The sequence below is a fragment of the Ursus arctos genome, unplaced genomic scaffold (assembly GCF_023065955.2).
Source record: "Ursus arctos isolate Adak ecotype North America unplaced genomic scaffold, UrsArc2.0 scaffold_1, whole genome shotgun sequence".
Lineage (NCBI taxonomy): Eukaryota > Metazoa > Chordata > Mammalia > Carnivora > Ursidae > Ursus > Ursus arctos.
Window position 1 is genome coordinate 52234051 of NW_026622763.1, and position 26334 is coordinate 52260384.

At 39.2% G+C, this 26334-nt stretch overlaps 1 protein-coding gene across 10 annotated transcripts in view; it reads left to right on the forward strand.

The window, feature by feature from the left end:
* RAPGEF4 (Rap guanine nucleotide exchange factor 4) overlaps nt 1-26334 on the forward strand; it is a 273452-nt gene that overhangs the window by 149682 nt on the left and 97436 nt on the right. For all 10 annotated transcript variants that reach the window (XR_008961468.1, XM_026492545.4, XM_057318641.1 and 7 more), the window contains 2 exons: nt 2611-2683; nt 7131-7150. Coding sequence is in view for 9 of the 10 variants with exons in the window: in XM_026492545.4 (XP_026348330.2) it covers nt 2611-2683; nt 7131-7150 (93 nt within the window). In the remaining variant the exon portion in view is untranslated. The remainder of the gene's footprint in view (nt 1-2610; nt 2684-7130; nt 7151-26334) is intronic.

The following is a 26334-nucleotide window of genomic DNA, read 5'->3' on the forward strand; positions in this document are numbered from 1 at the left end:
TTATAGGTATTAAAATTTTTTAAAAGAGCTATTTATTTATTTATTTTAGAGAAACAGAGTGTGCGTGAGCATGTGTGCGGGTGGTAGGGGGAGGGGCAGAGGGAGAGAGAGAATCTCAAGCAGACTCTCTGCTGAGCGCAGAGCCAAACACAGGGCTCGATCCCTCAACCCTGAGGTCATGACCTAAACTGAAATCAAGAGTCAGGTGCTTAATCAACTGAGCCACCCAGGCGCCACTACTTATAGGTATTAAAATTTCAGCTGTGTTTTTTGCAATCTCCTCTATACTGGAAGTTATTCTACTGAAACCAGTGTTGTCTTATTAAATAAAGTACTTTATAAAATTAAAGTATTTAATTCAATTCAGCAATGACATTTATGAAACAGAAATTTGAATATCAAATGGAAATTATGGAAATGTTACATTTCTTAGTTGTGATAGTGGTATTGTGGTTTTGTTTGGGGGAAAAAAAAGAGTCCTTGCCTTTTAGAGATAACTACTGAAATATTTATGGATCAAATAATATGATATCTGGGATTTGCTTCAAAATAATTCCGGTCATGAGTTAATAATTATCGAGGCTGGATGTTAGGTATGTGTTATTCTGTTTTTATACATGTTTGACATCCTCCGTAAAAATTCTAAAATCCAACAGGTAAGTATTACGTTCATATTATGTGCAAGCCATGGTGCTCTCTGCTGCAGAGATAGACACTTAACAAGTGCAGAGGGCCTGTCTGCTTGTTCTATGCAATGAGACCAGTGCCTAGGACATTGCCTGCACATAGTAGGTGTTCACTACATACCTGTCCTAAAATCTGGCCCACCTTCTGCTTGCCCAAGGGCTGCTCTATTTTCTGGTCTCAGAGCAGCAGCCCTGATGCTGCGCTCCGTGAACGAGCACTAGACCAAGTGCTACGGAGCTATAGGAAGGTGAAGGCCCATTCATTCAGGGGTCAGGGAGGTGCTTCTGTGGAGCTTATGGGAACTGGCATTGAGGTACTTGAGACAAAGAACATCCGCCCCATCCAAAACATTTCCAAACAAAGCAAAATTGCTCCTTTAATTTAACATAGGTTATTTATTTTAAGAGCCTGGTAAGGAGTTGCTAACAGTAAGAAGAATAACTCAAAGGCTGTAGGGGGTCACGAAACCTTCTTAGAACACATCCCAGTCCCCATCTGCTTTCTGTGAGTCTATTTTATTCAGTCCAGTGTAATATCATGCCCGGTAGTGTGTTTAATCGGTGTTCTCTCGTGAGGAAGAAGAGTAGATAGTGTCATGAGAAAGAAGAGAATCAGAACCGAGAAGCTATCAAAGGAAATGTCAGGAATTCAGGGTGCTAGATTAGTCCTGTGGGTATATTTGAGTGATTAGTTAACTCAGAGGCAGAGAAAATCATGATTTTTAATGTTTGCATGCAGGTGTTAGTATAGTTGCCTCAGAATGAGAAGAAAAAAGGATTAGAAAAAAAAAAAAGCTAGTCACATCTTGACTAGAAGAAGGCTCTTTTGAGAAATCGTCAATGTTACATTACAAACACCATTCAAATCTACCAAATGGGCCAGATGTTGCTCAAACACTGCATGTCGCCAGCTGCCCATTGCTACAGATGAAGGCTTTTCTGCTGACGTTTGTGTAACCCACAAGCACATTATAGCGTGTTGATTCTTTTGATGCCATTTAACATTTACGTGTCATCATAATTATAAACCATAAATATACATGACACCATGCAATAAATAAAATTGCCTGGCTTTCATCCTACGAGGGGAGGAGGCTGTATTTATTACCTGAGAAGACAGGATGTCTAATATCCATTTTGCATTCTTTGTAAATGTCACCCCTCTCTCGGTGGATGCTCTAGATGGCTTTATGCTCACCAAGCCTTATGCCTTCAAAACAGCACAGATCTGGGGGCTAATAGATATCTCTGAGCCCCAGGTTTTAAGGCAGGCCTGGACCAAAAATCAGGGGGATACAATTCAGAGGAATCCAAATAGTTCTAAATGAAGTCAAACCATTCTATTTGACAACAGACCAAAAGTTCTTTAGAGGTCATGTAACGGGCAGGTGCACAGTGTAAAAGGAAGTAGTTAAATGGAAGCGAATCAGCTTCTTTCAAAACAGACATTTTCTAGAGATGCAGTTCTTTTTCCTTTGAAAGAAAGCTGATTCAGTGCCATTCACCTATTAAGAAGGCAGCACAATTATTTGTATCTGCATCTATAAAAACCAAGTGTCTCTGCCTTCCACAAAAACCTGAGCATGTGTTTGCTGGAGTGAAAAGCAGGGCAAGAGGTAGAGGGAGGGGGGAAAAGCCCACGCAATTGGGTTCGTCAGTCACGAGTACTTAAGTGAACTGGCTGGCATATTACCCCCTCCCTGGGCAGGGGCAGGGGGCCCTCCCAGTCTTATCCAAGAAGACCTCTCATAACACAGCATCTGTATTTCAGAGCACAGATCCCAGACAGCACATTTCATGGCTTTGTAAATGCTAGAGTCAGATGCTTCCTGACACCCAACGTTTCTGCTTTTTCGTGTGTAAATAAATGAGTGCTCCAAGTGAGTAAATCTCCGTGCATTGAGTTTACAATCTTGTCTTTCAGAAATATCGACAGTACATGGCAGGACTTCTGGCTCCTCCTTATGGTGTTATGGAAACGGGCTCTAACAATGACAGTAAGTGAAAAATGTGAACATTTTGTATCTAAAAATTTGTCGTGCGGTATGTGTTTTCGTGTGACAAAAAATATGTCCTACACCAGCTTGACATACTAAGTCTCCAGACTCTTGTGGATAAACAGACCTGCCAGCCCACACTTGAGTTATTTTTAAAAATTGTTAACATCGTATTATTTTGTGGTCTTAGCTGATAGAGAGGGAGGTATGCTCTGGTACCAGTTGGAACTTCATACTTAAAATGCTTTCTCAAAAATCCCTTCATTTTATGGTGAAATCTAGTGTTTCTGTGCTCTTTTAAAAATGGGATTTATGAATTGTATTTGTCTCAGTCACATCCAGACACCTGAGAGCCCCATCTCTTGCTATTTTGATGCTATTGGTCAAGGAGAGAAGCAGCGTGAGTCATTATTCATTCTTCGCAAATCATGGCCTCATCTAACTCCAAGCCTTTTATGCGACCGGTCTCTCACTGATCATAAAAGACAGGAAGTTTTTCTCTGTGATACTCTTTTCTCATGGGTGCCCATTAGATTCAAAGAAATCCTGCGTTCTGTCTGTTCATGTGTGTTGAGAGCGTCTTTTTAGTGCGCATGGCTGGCCCTGCGAGTTGCTTGTTGCTGAGTCCCCTTATTCGGCCCTTGGACGTGTACGGGTGGCAAGATGCCCAGTGCTAAGGTTTTTGGAGCTGTAGCACCTCGGCAGCCAAACAGCGTGATGAACCAACCAGGCAGTGCTTCCACGCGAGGGTCTTCTGAGAAGAGTCACCCTTCAGATCCTCTCTCTATCTCCTTCGGTTCCCAGTCACTGCCACACTTGTCACTCCGAGGTGCTTCTCCTCTCAGCAAGATCTTAAGTGAGCTTCCTCACATTCCCTGCCCTCTGCATCATAGTTTCTGTGTAGCCTTTGCCCTCTTTCTGTTTCTCTTCTGTCCTGGGGGTGGGGTGGGGCGGGGTGGGGGTGGGGGGAAGACAGGTCTTCCTTTCCTTTCCTTTCCTTCACTCCCGTGTTCTTGATTTTTCTTTCCTGGCTGATGTAGGGATGACCAGCTCTTGAAGAGTCAGTCCTTGAGTTGAAATCCCAGCTGTGCTGTCTCCTATCTGTGTGACCTCAGGCAAGGCATTTAACTTCTCTGTGCCTCGGTCTCCTCACAAGATTGTTGCGAGGATTAAATGAAGCAAAACATGTTTAGGGAGCGCCAGGCATACAGTAAGCACCCCAGTGGTGTTAGCTATTATTTCCTCACCACTGGTCACTCTTAACCCCTCCAAGTCTGGCTTCTGCCCCATACCTCTTGACTCAAACCATCTAAAGTCTCCAGTGACCAACCAACACCAGCCTCCATCATTACCATTCCCCATCTCTCTGACTTTGAGTAAGACTTTCCATGTTCAGACTCCATTCACCCTGAGTTCCCAGGCTCCACTGCATTATCCTGATTTTCTTGTATCTCTCTAGCCACGTGCATTTGGTCTCTTCCACAGGTATCTCTTCCCCTCAGCCCAAAGCTTAGGTATTACCCAAGAGTCCAGTCTTGGCTGTTTTTTCTCTTTTGTTCTTTATACTTTCCCCATGACCATCCTTTCTTACCGTGGATATGAACTTCCTGAACCAATACCTCTGTTCGATTCTTCCCATGGGGGCCTAGCTTTCCAAAGGACTACGGGTTCTCTTTCCACCTGGATGTTCTGCTGGTCTGTTAAACACACAGTGTCAGTAACAGAACACATGCTGATTCCCACAAAACCCATCCCTTCTCCTGAAGGCCACATTTTCATTCCTACCTACACTGTTCTTCTCCCATACCAGCCTCTCAACCTCAGCCGTTTTATTTTATTTTTTTTAAGATTTTATTTATTTATCTGTCAGATAAGAGAGCGAGAGTGATATATATATATAGAGAGAGGGAGAGAGCACAAGCAGGGGGAGCAGCAGTAGAGAGGGAGAAGCAGGTTCCCTGCTCAAGGGAGCCCAATGTGGGGCTCAATCCCAGGACCCTGGGATCATGACCTGAGCCAAAGGCAGACACTTCACCAACTGAGCCACCCAGGTGTCCCTAAATCTTAAACATTTTAGAGTCCTCCCTTCTGTCACCTCCATGCTCTGAGGTTAATCACCCATCCGGTGCTTTGTTCCTTCCTTTGCAGGGTTCTTGTTTTTTCCTTTCTGTTCCCTGGGCAGCCACTTGGCCAAGGGCCTTATCACTCTTGACCTGAGGGCAAGAATGACTCAACTGGCTCTGAGCCTTCAGTATCTCACCCTTGGTGTACCCTACACCTGACTTATACCTGACTTACACAGAACTTTTTGAATTTACTTTGTATTGTGAAAAATTTCAAATATGCAGAATGATATAGTTAACATACATGTCTTCATCACTTTAATTACCATTAGTATTTAATACTTAAATATGATTTTTTATTAATTACAATATGCCCCTTAATATTTTAATTTTAATATTTGCCTTATTTCCTTATTTTATTCACATACACACATTTCACCCCAAATACTTCAGCAGATAGTTTTGAAAATAAAGACTTTTCCATGCACAACCACAACACCATTATCACACCTAATATAACTAGTATGACTTTCCTTAATCATATCATCTACTGAGTTCATACTCAGATTTTCCCCACTGAATGTCTTTATAGCTCTTTGCTCAAACTGGACCTCAAGGACCATGCTCTTGCATCTGATTTTTGTTCTAAGTGTCTTTTCATTTTGAACAGACCCTTCTCCCCCTTTTTCCTGGTCATATCACTCTGTTGCTCGAAACATCTTAATGATTGCCCGTTGCCTGCCATGGAAGGTGAAATTCCAAGATTGCTAATGCCTTAGCCCAACATTCAAATTCCTGCATGGCCCCAAATCATCTTTTCAGTGTTATTTCTCTACAGATACCCTAATCTCCAGCCACTTAGATATGGTGATTGGTGCTGCTGTGTATTTATCTTATCGAAACTCTTAGAAAGGAAGCTTCTGTTACACCCTTGTATCTCCTCAGACAATCAGTTCCAGTCGTTTCAAATGGTGGTTGAACAAATGGGTGGAATAATGAGCGGACGGCTGGGATTCAAAGTTTCAGAGTGCTGATATTAGGCCGCCCTTACTCCTTCTGACAGCTTTGGGAAGTGATGGCAAACCGTTAGTATTCTGTCACCCTGCTTCCTGCCTAGGCTTTTTATGTCCTCGTACTACCCCAGTGTGGGGGTCAGAGTTTAATTAGGGAGTGTTTCCAGATAGTCTCTTCCATTCTTACCCTTTCTGTGTATTATACTGCTGCCTATTAAAATGGACACTCAAATCTTTTAAAGCCAATAGTATAAATCCTGCGTACCCCCTTATTAAACACAGAATGTGCTGTTTGCTTAGAATTTGGAGGTACTGTATTTTCATGTTGCAAACCACCTCAAACTGCCCCAGGGCGAGCCGCACAGACAAACCACCTATGGTTCCGACTCTCAGTAGAAGGCCACTTGGGCCCACTGTACTGGAGGCATTAGCGCTGCTGGGGCTCTGGACCTTTCAGTCTGGCCACCCTGCTCATGTCCTCCAGAGTCGACAGCCCCAAAGGAAGAACAAAGGACCAGGGTCTGCCTGTAGCTCACGAAATGTTTGTAAATGAATGAACAAATGCATAAATGGATGAACGATGGACTTTTTCACTGAGAAAACTGGGACACCCCTGGAAACAGGCACGGCCAGGCTCAGACCTGACTTCGGAGGCTGCAGGAATTTGCTTTGCCCCAAAAGGAAGTTGTGTTCTGGTGGTTTTTATGTGGGACCTGAAGCTAGGTTCACAGCCCTGGTCCCCAGTGAGGTGGTTTGAAATGTAAAAAATACAGTTTGTGCCACTTGAGAGGTGACGTGTCTGTCCCAAATTCTGAGTGTTCTGTGCCCAGCATAGAGGAATTAGCTGTTCGCATGGTGTAAATGAATCCGAGAAGGATTTTTATCTCTGGCAAAGTAAAGCGTATGGTAGAAAAACAAAATAAGCATGAGATTTTGTTGTCTGGCACACAGCCTTCTCCTGATTCATTGATTTATTTATGTTACGGATTTTGTTGGGCTCTGCTATTTTTTTTTTAGATTTTTTTATGTATTTATTTGAGAGAGAGAGAGAGAGAGCATGAGGGGGGAAGGGTCAGAGGGAGAAGCAGACTCCCTGCCGAGGAGGGTGTCCTATGTGGGGACTCGATCCTGGGACTCCAGGATCATGACCTGAGCCGAAGGCAGTCGCTTAACCAACAGAGCCACCCAGGCGTCCCGCTGAGCCACCCAGGCGCCCCCGCTGCTATTTTTCTAAGCAGCATTATGTAAGTTTTGATGGAAACACAAATTAGAAACACCAGAATTTTACTTTATTTGATTCAGCAAAGGATTTCAGTTCCATTTTACAGATTCATCTTACAATTCATGTTCTTTCTATTTTTCTTCTTCTAGGGATTCCTGACAAGGAGAACGTGAGTAGCACTCTCTCTGCCTAGCTTCTAAAAACTGTCATAAGGTAAAAAAAAAAAAAAAAAAAATAATAATCATGGTAACCCTACCAGAAAGAGAGCTCTGCATCCACATTCAACAGAGCAATAAATATTTTTCTAATCTTATTCTGTCCTCTTTGGTGAGTCCCTTTGAAATATGAGGGGGCAGAAGGTGGATTGCTCCAACGTGGTCATAACATGTCCTTGATATTAACTAGTCTGCAGAAAGGTTATTCTAGGGGCAAACAGTACAATTGCTAAGGGTTTTTCTTTTCCCCGCAATGTATACAGGCAAGTGAGCAAATCATTACTTTAATAACATACAAAAAATTAGTTGTTTTTCCTTAGTGGGAATACAAAATATGAAATATGGGGTCAGTTGATTTTATAATTGTATCCCAAGGTGCATGAAAGTCAATATTTCTCTTTGGAAGCTGAAAATAAGTAATTGCTCTCATTGTTTAGGGCAGTCAGGTAAGAGAGTATGTTTAGGACAAACTTTTCACCAAGAACCAGTGCCAAGTGCAGATTTCAAGGACGGCAGTGGTGTACTGGCTTTGGCTTTGCATGCAAATAATAATAATATGAGTTATATATTAACCGGAATCTCAGTTTATTCAACAACCTGAAAGGGTTAATGATGGAAGAGTATATAGTGATTAATTTGAAGCGGTGCTTGGTGGCTTTCAGATGTGTCCCCTTTCATTATGTTCCTTGATTGCTGTACCCAAGTGGCATTACAGAATCATTACAGAACATTCTCCTTTCTTCTCCCTGCTTTTGGTCCTGTGTCTGTGGACAGAGATGTCATCTTCATTCAACTCAGATTATTTCCGTATCCCTTTCCAGAGATCTAACTCTAGCTTTCCTTAGGTCTTCTTTTCATAATGTTGGTTTCAAGGGCTGGTTGGGATTCTGGCCGGTTGTTATATCACCACAAATTTGGGTTCCAGACCCAGCAATGTCACTTCGAATGTCACACCAAAATCTCACTTGGCTTGGTTCGGCAGAGGATTTCCGTTCTTGGCTGTGGGCCTTCACAAGCTACTTGGCTTCTCAAAACATCCTTCCCTCATCTTTAAATGTGGATGTTAGTCTTGACCACCTTAAGAGGCCGTTGTGAATAGTGAATGGAATAATCTGTGGAAAGCATAGAGACTAGTCCGACAGAGCTCGTAAATGTTAGGACTATTACTGTAATTATTGTTTTGTCAAGACTTGTATCATTTTCTCAAGATCTTTCCTCCTCTGAAGAATGCCTTACCCTTTTATGAAGTAACTGTTCTTTTGCCATTTATGGTTCTCCTCAAAATACCTTTCTTCAATGAACCTTTCCACTGATCTTTTGTTATAAAAAAAATACCTTTGTATGTTGAGCGAAGCTCTAGATAATCAGGTTCATGGAAAGCCAAAGCTTTAGAGTCCACAGTAACAGACTCGTGCTGCCACGATTTTGGATACGGATGTCCCAAAGCACTCCAAAACAAATAATACATGGATCACTAGCCAAGTAAGGAGGATAAAAGAGCCTGGTGCTTCCTCATCAAGGAACCAGCAGTGATGTGGAGGGCACACACAGAATGGCCAAGCCTTAGGAGGTCTAAAATGTTCTCAGCTTCAAAAGGAAGCTCTGTCTCTCTTAGGTCCCTCATGACCTTTAGGTTGGACCTCCCTGCAGAGGGACAACAGGCACAATGTTCGAAGCAGAGGCCTACCAGCTGTCATCCTGTGGCTCATTTTGTAACAAAATAGGAATTCGAAGTTTACAAAAAGTTAGAAACATAGAGTTATTATCAGCGTATCGCCCTATAAGATTTAGGGGGTGGGCCAGGCTGTTCCCTTATATTATTCATAGTGTATGTTATTTGTATTTGTTTGGGTCATTCATTCTATGTCAAGTTCTCTAGCAAACAGAAAAGCACCCTTTTTCTCTATCAGCAAATAGAGTGGATGTAATGTCACCATGTGCTATTAAGAAAGCTCTCCAATGCCATCAGTCAAAGTAAAGCAAATGAGATGAAAGATATTCATGAATAGAGCTGAAGCTCTAGAAAGATAAAAAGAAGCCTAAAAAAAAAAAAGAAGCCTAAGAGTCTTAGAGTGGGTGTTAATTGGAATTTTTCCTTTATAAGAGACAAGTTGTGTTATGATGATTTCTTTTATCCTTTACCTTCTTTAACTACACGCTGGGCAATCTTATATTCCCTTTATGTTTCTAAATAGCAATAATATGCCTGTGGACTGAAATAAAAGCACTTAGACTATTGTTTCAATGTCCAAACAGCTTCTTCGCGGAGAGAATGTATTCTCCTCTCCAGCTCCTACTCTTGATTTTGTTAATCACCATGTTTAACTTTTAACCAAATATGCAGGCATCAGTAAGTGGTGTTTTTAGCTGCCTTGCCAGCTCTATTTTATTTCCAGATGCAGCCTCACCTTGCAAAAAAGGAACTTTCTTTTCATAAATTGCACTTTCATAGAAACAAATGGGCTGGCAGTTAACTTGTTACATTATTTTGTTTACTACTTACTGTAATTGATAGAGACGTCATTTAACTTGATATGACACAGGATACTGGAATCTATAAACTAATTGGTAAGATACTAGAAAAATGACCATTGCTCCAATAAAACAAGTAGACTATTTTGATAGGGTTACGATTGTTTGGGGCTGTTGGTTGTATAAATAAATTATTCTCTTTGATCTGTTTAAGTTGTATTTTTTCTGTCCTCTGTATGTGCCCAATCGGATGACCATGTTTAACACAGAAGCTAAAAATCACAATTACAAGAAATCTTCATAGTTGAATGTTACAGTTGCCCTTTGGAGGAACGAGCTTGTCTATAATTTTCTGCTACTTACGTAGATTTTGTTCCCTGTGCTCCATGCATTTGACAGGTGGTTGCTATGGAGTTGTGTAGTTTTAGAAGTTTATCCTTTTCTTCCTCAATGTAGGAGCCAGAAAATAGGCTCAGGAAGATATCACAAAATAATCCCATTTCCTTATTTATAAACATCTAGTTTCCAAAAGGATCATTTGAGGTCCCCATTTTTTAAGACAATTATAGTATTGACAGTGTGATTAGTGAGGTTCCTTCTAAGTGTGGGAGAGTACTTTCCCAGTACAAAACACTAATCAATTCAATAATTCAATCAGTTATGGAAACAGCTCAAGTGTCCATGGACTGATGAATGCATAAGGAAGATTTGTGTGTGTGTATACGCACATACACACACACACACACACACACACACACACACACACACAGTATTACTCAGCCATAAAAGGGAATGAAACCTTACCATTTGCAATGACGTGGATGGAGCTAGAGAGTATAATGCTGAGTGACATAAGTCAGTCAGAGAAAGCCAAATACTGCATGACTTCATTCATATGTGGAATTAAGAAACAAAATAAATAAAGGGGAAAGAGAGAGAGAAAGAGAGAGAGAGAGAGAGAGAGAGAGAGAGAGAGAGAGAGAAAACAGACTCTTAACTTATAGAGAAAAACCGATAGTTACCAGAGGGGAGGTGGGTGGGGGCGATGGGTCAAAGAGGCTATGGGGACTAAGGAGGGCACTTGCAGTGATGAGCGCCGGGTGTAGTATGGAAATGTTGAATCACTGTATTGTACTCCTGAAACTAATATTGCACTGCATGTTAACTAACTGGAATTTAAATAAAAACTTACAAGCAGTTCAGAGCTCAAAGGTTTCCTAAGCACTAGAAGAACTGGATGTTACCGATTAGTAATGAGCAAGCTTGGGAGTCTTATAAAACTATTTGGTAGGTGTTATTTTAAGAAGATGACTTAAATCAGCAGTTTGTCAAACTCTTAAAAATCATGGGTCATTTATATAAAGAATAATTTTTAGAAATTATTATAAAGACACAGATATTAAATGGCAAATGGGGAGGAGATAATTTACACAGCTTGAAAATTCTCATTAAGGAAAGGACAATAGAATAAGAAGAAAATAACTATTAGTGTCAAAAGTTTAGGAATGTTAGGCATTTTTAGGGAATATAATAACATTGCTGCTCTTTTTTAAGATTAAAGAAAATAAAATATTTCACACCTATTAAATAACAACATCTTATTTTATCATATACATTGGCTAGGATTCTGAGCCAGATGAAGGAAAAGGAAATTGTGTGTTCTCAAACAAACTTAAAATAATAAAAAACTTAGATAAACCCATAAAAGCCTGTAAAACCTTTTAACTCCAGCTTTAGAACACCTACTGAATTCAAACCAACAGTTTCAGTGAAACAATTCTTAAAATCCTGCTTTTAAAACATGACTGAGCTTATCAAGGCATCTTGGCCAGAGTTCACAGGTTTACCCCTGGCAGCTGATCCCGTCTGTTCTAGGATGAGATGGTTAGCTAGCCCTGTCACCGCGATGCAATAGCCCGCCCGTCTGTAACTGGCCCAAGGCGCAACGCTCAGCAGAGGAGGGCACATCAACCGAATGCGAAGGACAGAAAATCCTAAGCCTGCTCATTTTGATTTTAAAGGACACACTGCTTATCGCCCAGGTGAAGATTAGATTTGGCAGTGTTGCTGGCTCCGTCCCTCCCGATGTGTGGAGTGTAAACACTCATTTCTTTAGCTGGCCTATGGGAGCACATAGCTCAGTGAGCCAACACTTACCTTGTCCCACCTTCGGGAGAACACCAGTGACTTAATGTCGAAGGTGCCAAGGACAACATCAGCTCTCGGTGTCTGAAGAAATGTTTGTTTTTGTGTTTGTGAGTTATGTATTTTATGGGGCAGAATGCCCTGGCTGAATATCTTCTTGCTTTTTATTCGGTCTGTTCCTCTGCTCTGTTATAAAAGCTGATGGTGCCATCTCTCTCTCTCTCTCTTTAGCTCCTGCAGTGGTATATTGATTGAATTTTTAAAATGATCTGTAGTTGCCCTTAATCTAAATCATGAATAGTAAGTGTTGGTAACAGTCTAAAAACCTGATCTCTCTGGTCTCAGTTAAGCCATGTGTTTGTTGCCTCTGAACGTTCTCGGCAATGTTGCCAAGACCTGCATACCGTGAGTTTGCTGGGTGAAATGGCACATATTGGAGTGTTTTGTGGTGATGGTTCATTAGTATATTTTAGAATTACTTTCATAAAATTATGAATTACACATGCTGATTATTTTGGTGCTCTCCTTTTGGTTTCTGTACAGGTTTTAGATTTTTTTTAATGGAGAAGAACTTTTTACTGTTGTTGCGATGCTGATGGCTTTCCAGGGTTGCATGCGTTTTCCCACATTTTACCCAGCTTGGCATACGTATGTCCTCTTAGGCTTCTGTGTAATCAGAATTTGACTTGCGCAAGATATCGCAGAGAATATGAGAGTGTTTAATTGTTAAAAATAGTGATAATAGAAGAAACGAGATTCCCCAGTCTCTCTAGCCAACAGCTTCTCCCCTGTTCTCACTTGAAAAAATGACACGGCCTTGAGATGAGGCTGCTCCATACGGGCCCTGCTGCTAAGAATTAGTTCCACTAGTAGCAGGGGCAAGGAACACAATGTCATGTTAATGGTAATGTACGAGAGTGCTGATTTCAAAGTCAGGGGAGAGTAGATTGCTGTCTCCAGAAATATTTTATCCTGTGCTGCAGGCAATTATGTTCATCACCAGTAACTTTGGGCTGCTAGCACGTTTTCTCAATTGACAGTGAGAATAAATTAGATAGTATCATTTATGTTTGATGTATCTGAATATTTATTGTTCTTGTTTTGATAAATTGGAACCAAATTATTTGCAAAATATGTCTTATGTTTAGGAGAGCAAGCTGTAGTATTCTCAGATTGGATAAATTAATATAGTGATTACATGTCATTTAGGATATGGATTCTTTCCTAAAAGCAGTTCTGTATCAGACAGCCTCCCCTGAGTCCATAGATATTAAAATAGCCTGTAGTCATTCTTTTTACCTTTAGATAAAATTACATTGAAGATAGATGACTGATAGATGCACATATACACATACATATATAAGCACATCCATACGTACGTACGTATGCATATATATCTAACTGTTCTCGTTCTTAAAAGTTTCCTGAAAATGAAATGATAAAACCACATTTAATAATATGATCTGGCATTGTTCAGAGTTCTTATTGCCAGTTTTTATAAATGTTTAAATTCTGTTCACTTGAACTTAGTTTTATTTTTTATTTTCCTTCAAAGAATGACTCAGAAATACCCACAAAATATGCCATCTGTTTGGTTGAAAATCTTTAATTTAACGAACATGTAGTGATTGATCCCAAGCCCCATGTGAGGCCCAAAAAATAAATAAAGCATGGTCGTTTCCTTCAGGGAGTTAGAGCCACTGGACAGAGACAGACATGTGAGCACATGTGCATATGGTCGAGAGAGTGTGGCATGAGGAGGTGAGCTTAGGAGTTCTTCAGTCTTGAGTTACAGTCCCAACTCTGCCACTTACTCACCATGTGAAGGTGGACACTTTAGTTAAGCCTACTCCTCCGTTTCCCTCTACAGAACGGAAATAATAGCAGTGTCTTACCCCAGGGGGCTTCTAGAAGGATTAATGAGAAGATTTATCCCTGGTATGTACTCTGAGGAGACACATGGGGGAGGTGTGCAGTTCTCCTTGGGGAGAAGGGGAGGAGTTCAGAGCCAGCCTCAAAGAGGAAGAAATGCCTGTGTGCACTCCTGATGGAAAGATGTTACCCGGGTGGAAGGGAAAGAATATTCCAGGCCAAGAGCATTGCATAAAGAAAGGAATAGAGTACCAGAATTTTCTCTTTCGAGGCTAATTTCATCAGATCTAAAATGAAAAAACTCGTCATTATGTTAAAAACTATACTTTGTAAGATCCCTTTCAAAGTTACCAAACCTGGCTTCCAAGCTCCAGGTATTTCAGGGACCCAACAAAACATCACATTTTTTTTTCTCTAAAACTTGATCTTTTTAAAAAAGTAGATGGGGAATTAGGTTGAATTTCCCCCTATTTGTACCTCCCAATATCGTGCCTCCTTTTTTTAAAATGACAGCTCTAGATGCTAATGTCTTTAGAGCCTATTGTTCACTCTGATCTCCAGCTCCTTTTCTGCTGTGACTGCCCAGTCAGTTCTCCCACATTTCCGTGGTTCTCCTTTGTTCCCCCCACCTTCATACACACACACACACCCTTCTCTTGAATGAATCACTCTGCAAGGTTTTCTATTGAATTCTGTCCTTTTACCTTTTTCATTTGTCAAGGCCATTTTAAATTTTATTCCACTTCTCCTGAGGGCCAGCCATCCCCACCCAATTGGGTATCATTGTCAAATTTATTAAGAACGCTTTTGAGTCCATAATCAAGGCATTAATAAGCATGTTAAATCTAGCAGCATTCGGCAAAGGACCTAACCTTGTGGAATTTAATTTGTTTGTGCTAATTTATTTTCATACATCATAAAATTATCCCATCTGGACATGAAAAAATAACATAGGAAAACATACCATGAAAATACTGGGTAAAACAAGTGCTAAGTCACTAAACTTATGTCTGTGATGCTTGTCACTCACTTGTAACGTGAGGGAAAAGGAAAGTGAGAATTTTCTCAGAAGACATTAGTATGACTGAATTAGTACTTTGTCATTGTTATAGTCCATGTCCCCAGTTTCTGTCCCTGACACTTGATTGCTGCAACACAAATACGTCACTTACCTCCATGACCTGGTTTCCTCATCAAGAACATGGTGATCCCTGACCTACCACAGTAAAAGGATTGTTGGGAGATCAAATAAGATACAGCACGGGGAAAATTCCAAAACTCCATAGTTCTCAAATCTAAAACAGATTAAGTTTCCCTGGAGTTTGATTCTAAACAAGATCACACCCTTGTCTGTAGTCTCAGCCCGGGGGATCCCTGAGGTTGGCCAGTGGGTTCTGGTTTGTTTTTGTTTTGTTTTGTTTTTTAAAGATTTTATTTACTCATGTATTTATTTATTTATATATTTATTTAGAGAGTGTAACAGGTGAGGGGCAAAGGGAGAGGGAGAGAGAGAATCCCAAGCAAACTCCACCCTGAGCGTAGAGCTCCAAGCAGGGCTTGATCTCACGACCCCGAGATCATAACCCAAGCCGAAATCACTAGTGGGACGCCCAAACGACTGAGCCATCCAGGCGCCCCCAGTGGGTTCTGGTTTAAGTGGAGCTTGGTTCTGGAGAAGCATTATAGAGGTCCTCTTGAATCCTATTAGGACTTGGTCCAGTCCTCAGTTCTAGGAAGACTTCGGGATGTCAAATGGAAAGTCATTCATCTTAATGTCCATATAATTTGGCTCAGCCAGGAGAATGAAAAATTCTCACGTCACACCAAGTGCTCACTCAGTGCTGTAATATGATAGCCTGGTTCCAAACAAAGTGAGGAAACCACACCCAGAGTTGACTACAAAGATGGACCAGGATAGAGTAAGAACAGGAACATGAAGATAAGCTGGAGAAGAGGCCCAGCCTGTTTGGGGGCACAGCAGAGCATCATGGATGTTTTCGCGACTGCCTATCCTGGACCTTCTAGTTTTAGGGTATGTGAGGTTTTTAAATGTTTCACCAATTCTCCTAAAAGTGTCAAAGCATTGCAATGTATAACTGCCTAGTAAAGGAATTTGTAACATAAATGCAAAAATAGCTCTGCCATTCAACAAGAAATTGTCTTAAGTGACTGAAACAGGTAATGGTGGGCCTTCTCGCCCCGGCTCCTTCCTTTAGGTTTTGTGTTTTTTCTCTGTGATGTCTGGTTTATTCAGAAAAACACTTAGGCTCCCTCTGGTGGCCATCTCAGTGTTTCTGCACATCTAACCTGAGAACTGAAGTTTCAGTTGCATGGTGTTGGAAATGTTTGGATGAAGTGGAAGTGGAAATGTTAGTAGTAAATGTTATTTTCTTTTGTAAAATGACTAGCACTTGGAAACCTCAAAATTAGTCGGAGTATCCAATTCATTCATTCATACGTTTATGTCTCCTAATCTAATATGTTGTTGATACTTGACTTTCTTGAAAGAAGTATCTGGGCTGTAAGTCCATAGAAAGATACTGAGTTCCAATCCTGTACATCAAACAGATTTTCCCAAGAAGTGCTTCTACTAGGTAGCAAGTTTTTATAGAATGCTTGCTGTGTATTAGACCAGAGTTAAGCTTTGTGGGAGACAATTCACTACTCACCATTTTTAAAAACTATGCTCACACTCTTCTTTAACTGTTAGCAATATTATATTATTTCTTTCTCTCCTTTAAATCATATTCCAGTTCTATTTCCCCTACAGAATTTTATCCTATTGTAATGTATTTTTTTCCAGACCAGGTTACCTTTTAATTGTCTTGATGTGTTAGTTAATATACAGATTCAACCACAGTAACAAAGGCTCACATGTAACAGTGTATTAAAATAAGAAGATAATTTTTCTTCATTTTAACTGTCCCAGTGTGAGCTGTCCAGGGTTAAATAGTACCTCCATGTTGTAATGTATTTTTATGACTGAAAGTCTCTTGTACTTATACTTTCATGTATCAAAAAGAAGTATATACATTTAAATTTTAGTGTTTTGAAATTTCTTTTGACTCTGTCTATTAAAATTTTTCTTCTGGCTTGAGTTATGACAGTAGTTGTACACAGCTGTCAAAACTAAATATTTTATAGATTTTTATAAACAATTATTAAATATTAAAATAAATTATTGGAAAGGCTTCATGCAATGACTTGGATGTTTTTAAAAAATGAATTCGTTATCTATCTGCAATGGGTTTAACATCAATTCTATTCTTCTTCTTTATATTACATATGTAAGTGCTGGGAAAACTCATTCACATAAATCAGTAGATGAAAAGGAAATAGTTTTACATAGCAAGGTCCCTGAATTCTTTGACTCCTAGGTAGCTAGTGTGGTACCTTCTGGAGAGAGAGAGATGATGGCGTAGTCATAGGAGGGGTGTGGGAAGTGTTGCATTCTGGATGGATTTTGAAAATAAGAGTGATGGATTAAATGTGAGGTGAGAGAGAAGGAGAGGAGTTAAGGATGACCTCGGGGTTTAGGGCCTGACCATGTGGAAGTGTGCAGTCAATGGGGCTGTCTATTAAAGAGAAACTGAGAAGAGAAAACTGAGGATAAAGGGAGCTTGGAGACCCAGTTTGAAAGTCACTGTCACTAGGCATCCAGGGTTATAGTTAGGCTTTTGTTCTGTCCCTCTGTCCAGTCAATAGTTAATGATAATAAACATCACGGAGTGATAATGAGATTATATGTTGGGTATTTATACTGAGTAGCATGTGCCTGGGGCATGACTAAAATTAGAATGTGTCTAAAAAAATAAAAATAATGAGGCAAAAATCAGCAAGGGTTTTATTAATTTCTTCTTCCCCCTCTGTTATATTTTGTAGATTTCAAGAGAATTTATGTTTCTAAGTAAACTCTGTATATGACTGCAGATATCACCTTTCAAATTAATAAAAGGTTGATTTATGGGTTATATCAAGTACAAATAGTAAATGAATCAAGCTAACAAAGCGTCGCTTAATAGACATCCTCAGGGACCTAATTTAATGAATAGGTAGAGGGATGTTATTTGTAACAGAGTCCACAAATTGTTTCTATATGAATCAGTGATTTTAAATGGCTATGGCCTGCTTGAAACAATTTGTTTTCTTAATTAGTTTAATCATTCTCTTTTTATAGTTTCTTATACTACTAAATGAGTTAATAACCCCCTTTTTCTTAAATAAATTAACCTTTCCAGCCTAGCCACAAATTTCCAATTAATAAAGCTTGAAGGATTGAAATAATACTGTAATAGAAGGCAAATGATCATATTTTATGTAATCCTTTTAAAATCAACTAACATTTATTAAGTGCCTACTATGTGTCATGCAAGCACATGCTTTGGCTCTAGAGATATGAAGTCTAATAACACTAATTCTTGACTTCAAAGAGCAAACAGCCTAAATAGCTTAGAGGAGAAATAGGTAAATGGATAATTATGTCAGAATGTGGTACTGAGAGAGATGGGAGTTAAGTGCTAAAATTCTCTGTGCATTCTAAGAGCTATGTCACTTGAACACAAAGGGTTTCCGAGAAAATGTTTCACCCCCCAACATTCTCCCTCTTCCTAAGAATGTAGTTACTAAATTACCATATAACTCCAGACTAGGTAAATTACAGGTGACAGAAACCCTTATCAAGCCATCTCAACAGCAAATAAGAGGGGAAGTTGAGGACTCACATCCCCAGTCCACAGGAGGAGCAAGCGTGCAGCTGACCCTCTGCTACTAGAAGCCAAATCTACTTCTTTCTGCTTCTCCCCAGGCCTGGAAACATGGCCTCCACTGGTCCCTAGTTCTTCCCCAGCAGCTGCAGTTAGAAAACCTCGGGGAAAGACACTGACTGATCTAGTGTGGGTGGAGCGGCCCCTCCACCCCAACTCTGAGCCAGTGTGGGTGTGATACCACTGTGGGCTCAGGTCTGAAGATGGGGAAAAGTTCTGTGCCCAGAAGAAGGGGGAACAAGAAAGAGTAGCTGTTCACCTCTCCTCTTCAGGGAGGCACATTCGGCTGACTGCTAAAAAATCAGTCCCCTTCCTCTAGTGTACTCAGATAACAACGTAATGCAATCAATATCTCATTTGGGGTTAGTCTTCATCCCTTGTTTATGAAGAAATAGGACAGAAGCACTTACGAGAATAATGTTGACATCACGTTTTGCAATAGCTTTGATTGCAATGAGCATTGTGCTTTAGAAATTCCATGCATTCCATTCAGTCAGAAGCATAATTTCTTTTTCACTGTCTTCTTAACATGTATGATGTGGAAATTAACAAGATTTGATCTTGTTAAGTCTTTTGAGCTACTTAGATGTGGGTTCTGAACCAGTAGATAACATAAGCAATCCCATTTGTCCTAGAATATTACAGGGATTCTTCTTTTTTTTTTATCTATTTGATTTTAAGTCTTTAAACCCTATGAGCCAAATTTACATTCAGATGAGTCATTGAAGCTTATATTTTGTGCCTAAAAGGAAATGTTTGTGCCAAGAGTCTCAAATGAAGTCTAGTGAGACAGTGAATTTTTAAAATAATGATTATCTTTTACTGGTCATAAACGTAATAATGCTTATGTTGAATATTTTGAAACATAAAAGTATTTTTAAAAATCTCCCATAGATGCCACCAGCCAGAGCTCTGTGTGCTTCTGTATTTAACATACAGAAACAAATATACATATAGAAACAAAATTTAGTTCATACGGCATAGTTTCATATTCTACTTCTTTTAATTAAGTTTTTTAGCAGACTTTTTTTTTAATAATCTAACATCATCTCAACCATATTGGGAATGAATTTCTTCTGCAATGATTTTTTTTTTTCAATTATCTATATCTTGTCAAGGTTAGGTCTCACACCATCCCCTTCCCGTTTCTGGAATTATTTTTAGTTATCTTGCTGTTGTTCTTCCTTCATTTTTGATGTTCTAAGATTCCCTCTGGTATTATTTCCCTTCTGTCTGAAGAACTTCCTTTAGAAATTCTTGTAGAACAGGTCTGCTGGATATGAATTCTCCTAAATTTTCCTTCATCTGAGAGTGTCTTTATTTTACCTTAATTCCTAAAGGATATTTTCACTGGATAGAGAATTATGGGTTGACAGTTTTTAATCTTTCAGCACATTTTTAATGAACCAATATTGTTACATTAGCATTAACTGAAGTCCATTGTTTACATATCTCCTTTGTTTTTGTTTTGTTTTTTTTTAAGATTGTATTTATTTGATAGAGAGACTGCGAGAGGGAACACAAGCAGGGGGAGTAGGGGAGTAAGAGGGGGAGAAGACTCCCACTGAGCAGGGAGCTGGACTCAGGGCTCGATCCCAGGACCCTGGGATCATGACCTGAGCCAAAGGCAGACGCTTAATGACTGAGTCACCCAGGCGCCCCTCTCCTTTGTTTTTATGTGGTGTCCTCTTTCTGCTCCAGGATCCTATCCCAGATATCACTTTACATTTAGTGATTATGTCTCCTTAGGCTCTTTTTGACTGCTATGGTCTCTCAGACTTTCCTTGCTGCTGATGACTCTGACAGATTTGAGGGATGATGATCAGGTATTTTAGAGAACGTCCCTCAGTTGGGATTTGTCTGATATTTTTTTCAAGATTAGACTTGAATTATGGGTTTTGGGGGAAAGACCACAGAGGTATAGTCCATTTTCATCACATCATATTAAGAATACATACTATCAATTTGATTTACCATTGACTTTGATTACCTGGTGAAAGTGGTATTGTCCAAATTTCTCCACGGTAAAGTTACTCTCCGCCCACCCTCCCTTTCCATACTGAACTCTTTAGAAGGAAGTCACCATGCACAGCCGACACTGTAGTGTAAGAAGTTATATCCTACCTCCTTGATAGTGAATACCTACAGAAATTATTTGGAATTGTTCTGCATGGAAGATTTGTTTCTCACATTAATTAATTAAGTCGGTCAGTCATTTATTTATATCAGTGTGGACTCACGAGTATCTGTTTTATACTTTGGGTTATAATCCATTACTACTGTATTTTTTTGTTTCTCAAATTGTTTCAGTTTTGGCCATCGGGAGATCTTTTGGTTGGCTCCTGTGTTTCCTTGACGTACTCCCATGATTATGTTTTGCTTTGTGTTGTGTTTTTAGACACTTCCTTACTTTCTGACACAACTAGATGCTTGTATATTCCCTGCCCCATCTTAGCAACTGCCACTGTGCCAAAGATTCTTGTTTATTGAAGAATGGGATTAGAAACCAAGATCTGGGTGGTAGGTGTGCTTGTTGCTACTGAGATGTCATTGCTTTTACACACCTTCAGCTGAGACAGCAAGAAAATATATGAGGGTATACTAACCTGTGCATATACACAAATCTATAAATATTTGCGTATATATCTATATCTAGCTACTTATGAGTTCACATTCATTTGTCTAATTCTAATCCATTAGCGCATGGATCAGTCCAGCCTTTTCTCCTTGCTTATCTATAACTTCCCACTCCCACAGTGAGAAATTTGACTCACACTATCTGCCATCTATTTGTCTAATACCGGTATATATGTATAATGGTTTCAGACTGATTACCTGCACCCTGTGAAAAACATACTTTATCAACTAGAATAGAGTGCTCGTGTACAGGGTGTTTTGCCTTTAGTCTTCATAATCCACTCATTTTGAAATTATTTAAGTCAGCACCTTCCCCACCTCCCTCATCCCACTCCCTTCAGTGAGGTTGTTTCATGCATTTGTAAGATAGTCAAATTCTTTTTGTCACAGTCTGCATTCTATCTTGGGATTCCTAACTTCCTAATGATTATTATTTTTTTACTCTGCCTATATTGTTTTTTTTTTTTTGCCTATATTGTTTTATTCCGGTATGCTGTAAAGTTCTGTGGGTTTTGACAAATGCATAGTGTCATGTATCCTACAGAATAGTTTCACTGCCCTAAAAAATTTCTCCATATTTACATATGGAGATATGTCCATCACTCCATATCTGAAGCCCGGGCTATCACTGGTTTGTCTATTCTCTCTGTAACTTTACCTTTTTCAGAAAGTCAAATAAATGGCATGAAATAGTAGGTAGCCTTTTCAGACTGACCTCTTTCACTTAACAATATACATTTAAGATTCCATATTTTTGCATGGTTTGATAATTCATTTCTTTTATCACTGAATAACATTTATTTTTCTCATCTTATTGCACTAGCTAGGACATCCAGTATGATTTTGAATGGAAGTGGTGAGAAAGGACATCTCTGCGGTTAGGTTTTTAGTGTAATCATTTTTACCATATATTTTAACTCTTCCATGATATTATTTGGCTTTAAGTATAATATATATAATGGCTGCAAAATATCCCCTAATTCTGATGTATCATCACTTATTTTTAACCACTTGTGTAGTGTTGGATATTTTGGTTGTTTCTAGTTTCTCTATTCTTTAGTTTTATTATCTTTGAAATAGAGAAGAAAAATATCCACCTCATGAAAATCTCGTGTCAAGTAAATAAAATAATCCATGGAAAATTCTTATGGCCATGTCTCACAAAAAATTTACACTTGATAAAATGCTTTTTCAGTTATAATTATTATTAAGGCTTGTGAAATATAAATGATTAAGGGAGTTAAGGTAGAGCCTGTGTGTAGGTTCAGAGATTCTCCTTATACTTGTAGGGAAGCTGGACTTTGGCGCTATGCCATAGAAGTAAACCAACAACGAGCCTGGAGCCAGACTGCTTTGAGTTCAGAGGCTGGCTCTGCCACTTCCTAGTTATGTGGCCTTGAGCAAGTTACCTACCCTCTCTATGACTCAGGTTCATCATCTAAAGAATGGATTGATAAGAACAGTACTGACCTCCTAAGCTCTTCATGAGGATGAAATAAAAACCTGCACATAAAGTTCATACAGCACCATACCTGGCACATAGTGTACACTCAACAAATATTACAATCTTTTGATTATACACAAGATAAAGTTGATTTCCCTCATTTATATTTCCAGTAATATATTTTTAAATTTTCTTCACCCAAACTCATCACTACTATCGCCTTTCTTCCTTTCTAATATCAAGATTCAAGGTCCACAGTCACATTTTGTTCTAAAGGAAAGAATTTTTTTTTTTTTTTTTTTTTGCTCTCCTTTTTCCCGCTGATTCCCACCTTCATTATGTCAACAATTCAATTTAAGCATGCTATGCCAGCTTCTGTTCTCAGCACTGGGGAATAAAACAGAGATGGCCCTCCCTCTGGTTAAAAAAACAACAACAACAGAAAGTAAACAAGTTATTACAACTAAAAGGAAATGCAAGATGCCCTGAAGCTAGCGCTGTCAGGTAGAAATATAATGCTACACGTACGTCATTTAAAGTTTTCTGGCAGCCACATATTAAAAAGTAAAAATAAACAGGTGAAATTAGTTTTTATAGTATATTTTCTATAATCCAAGATATCTGAAATAGTCCCTTTTCAACATGCAACCAATACAAAACATTATTAGCAATATATTTTACACTGTTTTCTTGTACCTAGTCTTCAAACTTAGCAGGTGTTTCACACTCACATCCAAAGTCAGACTAATCACATTTCAAGGGCTCAGTGGTCACCTGTAGGACCAGCTAAAAGTTCTACAAACACCTAATAGAGGGCCTGGCACATCTTACTAAGACTGAAGGATGGGGAAGTCAGGAAAAGGAAAGAGAATGCATATTAAAGGCAGAGGGAATGGATTGGGCAAAACCTCCAAAATGGAAGAGTTTGGTGTATTTGAGGGATTGGAAAACATTCTCAGTAACTGGAGCAAGGGGAGAATGGTGGAAATGAGCCAAGAAGAATGGGGAGCCATTAAATGTTTTAAATAGAAAAGCAACATGATCAAGATTGGCTCTTTTTGAAAATCACCATACTTCACAGGGCAGATGGGCAAGGGCATTTTCCACAGAAGGCAGTATAGGGTAGTGGCTAATCAGAGGGTTCGTGTCTGAGAGTTGAAACCTGCCGGCCATAGGATCCTTAGCCTCAATTTCATTATCTGTGAAATGGGAATGATAAGAATACCTTCTTCAAAGGGCCATTGTATTCCATGAGATAATTCATGTGACTGACTTATTTTACTTAGCCTAATACTCTCGAGCTCCATCCATGTTGTTGTAATTGGCAAAATTTCATAAGTCAGAGAAAGACAATACCACATGATTTCACTCATATATGGAATTTAAGAAACAAAACAACGAGCAAATGGGGGGAAAACAGAGAGAGAGAGGCAACCAAGAAACAGATTCTTAACTATAGAGAACAAACTGATGGTTACCAGAAGGGAGGTGGGTGGGGAGATGGGTAAAAACTTTAAAAATAAATAAGTAAATAAACCTATTATTACCATATGACCTCCCCCAAAAAAGATAATTCACGTGAAGCACTTAGCACATAGCATTCAATAAATACTTATTCTTATCCTCCCCTGAGATTGGAATAGTCTCTTGTAGGATGAATCCTCAAACCTTCCTTCTTTGTCTTCTTTTCTGTCCTCCTATTCTGGAGGACCTGAGGCAGATGAGAAGAGAAAATAACGGAATAGCTTCCCTTACCCAAAGTCCCAAGTCAGAAAAGAAAACCATTTTCACTATCTTGTCCTTCACCCCAGTTTGTGATGACTTTTATATCCTGAGAACAGTTTTCACATGAACTGTTTAGTCTCAGAGTTTTCTCTGCCCTTTACCTTCATAAAGATTCCTGTGGGCTCCTTTGAAAATACTGTAAGATCACAGAGGTTAAACTGCTAATGATAATTAGAGAGAAGTAATTCTCTAAATGGCTAAGTAAGTAAGAAAAAGCAATGATACTACCAACTAATAACAGAACAATTATTTATGGTGTTTTCAGGCATAGTGAACCACCCAGGACATTTGACTTACAAAGTTTTGAAATAAGATAATTTAGTACAAGATTAAATCACTTGGAGAGTGTTTCCCTCACTTCCAGCCAAAACATGTGAACAGCTGAGGCTGTCCCCTTCCTTCCTTCCTTCCCTTTCCTGGTACTACACCCTCCTCTGCATTCTGGAGGGAACCCCACTGTGTGAAAAGAATGAAACTTTGTCTTTACTCAGAAAAGATTTACTTTAAAATGCAGCCTACCATTTCTTTAATTTTAAGCTGCACCAAGCAGAGATTTGTAGTGTTTCTAATGCCAGGTAGAGGTTGAGACAAGAAAACAGGTGAGCAGTGGAGTCCTCTCTCACTGTCTTGGGTGGGTGCCCAGAGCAGGCCTATGCTCCCCCTACAGCAAGTCGTGACTCCATTCCCACACTTCGGCTGTTCTAGTTCAGGGCTGCAGAACAACCCTTCCAGAATCTGGACCCTCATGTGCCGGAAGCAGATGAGAATGAGATACTTGGTGTTTTCCTAACAACAGCCTGTTAATTACCAAATCTTACAATGATTAATCCCAGTCTGGCTGAAAGCTTTAATCAAGGGGCTGTAGAAGCTTTGCTATGTGCACCCAAACATTTCACCTTCCAAGAGATACTGTGAAAATACATCCAGAGTGGGAGCTAGAATCCTCATCTTATTTCCAAAAAAAAAAAAAAAAAAAAGTCCACAGTTTAAGTTTCTAGTCAATAAAAGAACACAATAACATTTGATTCCTTCTCATTGTACTTGCAGATGTTTCAAGTATTTCTAAAGCCTTTCAAATTACTTCGGATAAAAAGCTGCCGACCCTGAGGTAGAAATGCCAGGTTTCTAAAGTATGATTAAGCCTCCATAAGCTTATTACTTCTCCAGTAACAGTAAGGCTTTAAAGTTTGGGTTTCTTCTTATGCACACTCCAGAAAATTAGAAAAATGTAGAAAGGGAAAAGAAGAAAAATATGAGTGTAATGAAATGTTAAAAGTTCCATATATTACACTACTTATTTCTTTGGCCTTTTAAGATACACAGTTTGCATATCTCATTGACACCATCATCTGCACTGGTGCAACTTGATGATTAAAAGAGAAAAAGAAAGGAGACTGTGTTTAGGGAACCTGGTTTATAAGCCAGCTGTGAAATGAACTGGTATCTCAATGTAGTAATGTATGCTTTCCTGCCTTGTTTTCATATTTTATAGGATAGGCTGTTCAGGACTTTGATGGGTTTTATTTTGATGAGCTTTGTAAAGGCTCAAAAGGTTTCTTGAAAACATCAATGGTTTTTGCTATTCCAGGAATTTCGCATAACATAAATCAAAGGTACTGCTGCTGCTATCAGGTTTCTGAGCCCTTAAAGGTTATCGAAATCATTTGTATGTTCCTGGCCTGTATGGGCACTAAAATTGTGTTTGTTATAGCTTTAGCCTACTGGGTTGCTTGAGACAGAGAAAGAAATCTTTTAAAATTTCCCATCAATACCAACAAGTACACCTACATGCAGAAGACTGTATAAAAGTCAATTTAGTGCATGATTTTCAATTCCGAGTGTAGGACAAAGAACTCTTTTTTTTCCATGGTAATTATTTTACCTTTCCCAACTGCGAATTACTATGCTATTAAAATAATGGCTTGGGGCATTTTGCAAAGCATGCATTTAAAAGCCAGGAAAACGTATTTGTGTTTTCCTGTTGGAAATTTTTGTCTTAATTGATTAATTTGTTCACATT